The 5,185-nt window shown below is 27.6% G+C and overlaps 1 protein-coding gene across 1 annotated transcript in view; it reads left to right on the forward strand.

The window, feature by feature from the left end:
• The window catches only part of LOC123662872 (nuclear transcription factor Y subunit alpha), an 8,736-nt gene extending 6,867 nt beyond the window's left edge, over positions 1-1,869 (forward strand). The window contains exons 6-9 of the mRNA XM_045597656.1: positions 1-63; positions 766-848; positions 1,165-1,249; positions 1,485-1,869. The exon at positions 1-63 is cut by the window's left edge and continues 117 nt beyond it. Of these exons, the coding sequence (XP_045453612.1) occupies positions 1-63; positions 766-848; positions 1,165-1,249; positions 1,485-1,556 (303 nt within the window). The 3' untranslated portion in view covers positions 1,557-1,869. The remainder of the gene's footprint in view (positions 64-765; positions 849-1,164; positions 1,250-1,484) is intronic.
• The last annotated feature ends 3,316 nt before the right edge of the window (positions 1,870-5,185 follow it).

The following is a 5,185-nucleotide window of genomic DNA, read 5'->3' on the forward strand; positions in this document are numbered from 1 at the left end:
TTGAGACGTAGAGCTGCTAGAGCAAAGCTGCATGAACAGGGGAAGATACCGAAAGAGAGACCTGTGAGTATGGACATTTTTTCAACAAAGGTGGAAATTCACAATTTTTATTTCTTTTGTACGTGTGTTACCTCGTAACTCAATGGATACACAGATTTTGATAATTCTTTTGGTCTTATTTAAATATGATTAAAATCTGATGAGTAGTTATTCAGCTATCCCTAATAATGCAGTTTTGATTATTTTTCAACTATGTGTTGTATTACTTGTTGATGTACATTGAAGTTGGTTTTTTGTGAGTTTTTGTAAGAAAAAACAATCATCTTGTATTATTAATATTTAAATTTATTAAAACAATACTTTTATCCAAATAAACAACATCGTCAGTGCATTCATAACATTTTAATAATGTTTTTTACCTATTTTAAATAAAGTTAGGTATATTTTAATATTTTGGACTATGAAGTTAAGATACAAAAAGCCAGACATAACTTCAACAATTTATTTACTGGCTACTTGCCTCCAGATTCATTTACTTTTAAACGTATGATCCTATACATATGTTTTTCCTATACATATTCCCCTATTTCCCCACAGGTTTTGTGTAAGATGTATGAAAATAAAATACAGGAGTGTAAAAATAATTAATTGAAGAAAGTTATGCCTGAATATCCAACACTCTGTTCTATTCACCTGCTCCTTAACGTATACATGTAAATGTATTAAATAACTCATATATAATACTAGAATAACTTGTAATTTCAGAGATACCTTCATGAGTCAAGACATAGACATGCAATGAATAGAATTCGAGGTGAAGGTGGTAGATTCAATTCTGGCAGTAGAAAGTAAGTATAGCTGAAATAAATGTAAACTTCAATATTTGAAGTTCTTTAAGGTCTCAACTGTTTTTAATTTAGATCAGATTGATGGTTACGGAGGTTACTGCTTTGTTTATATTAATATTTTTTAAATAGTACATTTTTTTTAAAGTATTATTTGTTAGTATAAAAAATTAACTGAGATACACTTTCTGTGTGAATATTTGATCTTAAAATGCATTATTTATTTTTTTATAATCACGAACAAGTTATAAACAAAAACTGTAATAGCACTAATACAGAATTTAACCACACGAACTAATAAAAAAAATTTTTTTCACAGGAACATGGAACAAGCTGATCAAAGGTCCGATTCACATAATTTAGAAGACATCAAGCCAGATACAGTTTCAATCACAATAATTCAGGTAATTGAACATTTTTTTTTTTTACTATAAATGTGGCAAACAAGCATATGCCTTACCTATAGACGCCTATAGATGCCTGCAACACCAGAAGCATCCCAACCAGATCTATTTTAATTGCACCAATTTGCGTTTAATTTTACTACAAACCAACTTTATACTACCAAACATAGTATAATCGTAAAAAAAAAATCAAATAAACCATGTAAGAAATTACAACTTTATATTATATTTACAGGATGAAGAGCTACAAGAGAATCAAACAAGTACATGGCGGCGACTCGCACCTCAGCCCTTAACGTCAACATAGCAATTACAAGCTAATTACGAATAACCAAAGTTAAAAGGGCTATAATAGCACCAATGTTGCCTATCGGTGGCAGATCGACAGTAAAACGGTGTGAATTTATGGACTTACAAAGAAATCACAATTGATTAACTAGCGAACAGAAATGGTTAACTGTAATTAAATGAAGTTTCTATAGAAAATAAAGACACTACTTTCGTGCTTTGTTCTTGTGGTGTGACTATAGATTTATATCATGTTTAGGTCGATTTTTTTTATGCACAGATGTAAAAAATATGAAATATCTATATAACATCTGTATGAAACATTTATTTCTCGTATTGTTTTGTTTCATAAAAATTGTATGTAAAATATTTCAATTAATCACTTTTGTTCGTTAGATGTTTTATTATATTGTAAATATAAATTATTAAATAGAAGATTTTTTTAATGGAATTTCCAATCAAGGTGTAAGTTTTATTTTACTTTGCTAGTGATATCACTAATAATATAGGAGTGTTTTATTAATTTATCAAGTTTTAATATTATTTGAAAGCATTTAAAAAGACTGATATGCTTCCTGGATTCGAACCTGCCATCACTTTGGGTCTGTAATAATGTTGAATGGTTATTTTAATATATTTTATATCATAAGATAGTTTTTTTTAGATTCATTTTTACAATAAAATCATTCTTATTAAATCACAAATATTTAAAGATACATAAATTAAAAATGAATATTTACTCCAACAAAGTCTTATGTAAGATAAATTGTTTTTTTTTTTGCAATAAAGGATTTGTGTATCAAATTTTTAGTAATAATAGATCATAAATTCGGTGTTTTTATTGTATTAAATTTTTATTTATAATTGTTAAATGTTGGTTCCAAACTAAATTGTTATGTTTATACTTTTAATGCATTTTCAAAAATTTTTGCCCGTAAGATATATATTTTCACCACCTTCACCACTTCAGCCTATCGCAGTCCAATACTAGAGATAGGCCACCCCAAAAAGAACATCCTTAAATAGAGAAAAATAAATCTTAGAAGACATAATTTTGTGTATTTTTGTTAAAAAATTGTGATATTTTTGACAGTAACAAGTGGCATTTCGTAGTTTTGGTTAAAATAAAGATGTTGCTAATGTTTTTTTGTTAATTATTTATTAATGTTTCATTTAAAATCTTGAGGAAATTAAAAAATAAGTTGTGATTGTAAAGTCCCCAATAAAGGTTGAGACTAAATTGGCCTAAATTTAACACTTGTAATATCTTCATATAGTTTTATTAACTGTAATACATATCCTTTGTTTAAAACTACCTGTAAGTGTAAAAATAAATATTTGTGTAAATGTAAAGTGAAAAATAGATTCCACGATAATTCATACCACATACATTGTCTTTTAGTTTGTTAAAAATATTTATTATTTTTAGTTTTATGTGTATCACTAAATAGTAATAATATTGCAGCTTTTTGTATAATACTTGGAGAACACTTGATGTTTGATATTTCAAACTAAAATTGATATATTAAAGTTACCTGTGACATCAAATAATTAAGTGTGGTAATTTACACTGTTCAAATGACTTCTTTCTTAAATTCTAAATTATGTCTATTAAAATAAGTTTTATAAATAACGGGGTATGTGATAGGATTAATGTGTATTTACCTATGTAAATGTATTAAACTAAGTATGTATGTATGGTTTTTATATTGCAAAGTACAAAATATACATATTGCACAAGATTTAATGTTTTATTTTAAAAAAAGAACAACAATAACTACACAAAAAAATCGAAAGATATGATTAAAATACAAATAGTGGTACAGAAAATTGCATCAGAGAAATTCCACAAAAATAAAAAAATAAAACACTTGTTTGGATGGACCGATTTTATAATAAGCATAGCTAAAATTTTTCTAAATAAAACATAATATCTACTGTACCTTACAAGTAAATACCCGAATACATAAACACGTATAAAAACCACAAGAATATTATAGTAAGAAATATTTTTAGTTACTGATAAATCTTAGTATAAATATTAATTTTTACTTGATTGTCTGGTTTGGCCTTAAATAATTGGAAGTTAAATTGTAAACAAACTTACATTTGAATTCATTCATTTTTAACAGTTTCAACAATTAATAAATAATTACACAATACTAAAAATTATATTTTACAAACCATTCAAAAAAATTAATAAATAACATGTAACCCTGTGTAACCAGTAACAATTACGAAACGAATCTTGGTTGATTGTCTTGCGAAGAAACCATGGCTACAAGACCCAGGCTTGCCAGAAAGTTTTGATTCAAGTCGCCCCATCTATGATCGAAAGTCGCAAAATATTCTTAGCAGTCGCCCAATGAAAGTTTGAATATACACTAGGATATGTCTGTCAGTTTTTTATGACAGTCTATCATAAGAGACTCGAAATTAAAAATTATTTATCTACTAGCTGACCTGGCGAACTTCGTTCCGCCTAATTTTTTCTTAAATATAATAATTACATATATCAAAATGAAATATAGCCTATCTTTCAAGTTGGATCAAACTGCACACGGTGTGCGAAATTTTATTATAATCGGTTAAGTAGTTTAAGAGTTCATCGCGGACAAACATTGTGACACGAGATTTATATATATTAAGATAATATAAAAATGAGTCGCTGAATGTGTTGCTAAGCGCAAAACTCGAGAACGGTTGGACCGATTTCGCTAATTCTTTTTTTAAAATATTCCTTGAATTACGAGGATGGGTTCTTACGGAGAGAAAAATTCTAAAAAAAAAAATTAATAATATTAAAGAATCGACTGTTAGGCGATACGAAGTTCGCCGGGTCAGCTACTTTATAATATTATTAACTTACATGATGTCCCAAGATACAAAAGATAAAATAAAAGATACAGATAAAATATATTGACTCAATTTCAAAATTAAAGGAAGCTTATTGGGACATAAAAAAAAACAATATTTTTTGTAACGGTTTTTGTACTTTTAACTTGTTGCCAACACTGAGGATTAAAAAGAGCCTAATTTGCGACTTGTCGCCCAAACTTAAAAAAAGGAGCGTATCCATGAAAAAATCGCCCAATTCGCGACAAATCGCCCCATCTGGCAGCCCTGACAAGAACCCGAGATAATTAATATAAATTATTTTTGAAAGAACGAACATAATTTTTCTTAAAGTGAGAATCACTGTTACGTTATTCGGTTATTGTACAGTATAAACTGTCACATATTACAAAAAAATTAAAAACTTTCCGTTACTTTATTTAAAACACCGCTGACGAAATCGCAATGGTCCCATAACTATGGTATGATTGTATAAAATTAAAATGGTTAGTGTGACATACGTATTTGTAAGCTACATACATTTTAAACTACATCTAATTATTATAATATCTACTCATTTACACCTACCTGCTACGTATCTATTTGTACGTGTAGCCTCATTTTCTATTTATAGCTTATGGATGATATGTGATGTTCGAAATATTAGTTTAGGTTTAAAACTGTAAGTACTTTTTGTACATTTAAAATTCAATTACAATTTGTGTAATTTTTGAATAAAAATTTTAGGATAATTTTGAAAGAGATTATCGTATTTTAGGAAAGGGTCGAATGCCGTATAATTAAATTTTTTGA

Source organism: Melitaea cinxia, chromosome 19 (genome assembly GCF_905220565.1).
Source record: "Melitaea cinxia chromosome 19, ilMelCinx1.1, whole genome shotgun sequence".
Classification (NCBI taxonomy): domain Eukaryota; kingdom Metazoa; phylum Arthropoda; class Insecta; order Lepidoptera; family Nymphalidae; genus Melitaea; species Melitaea cinxia.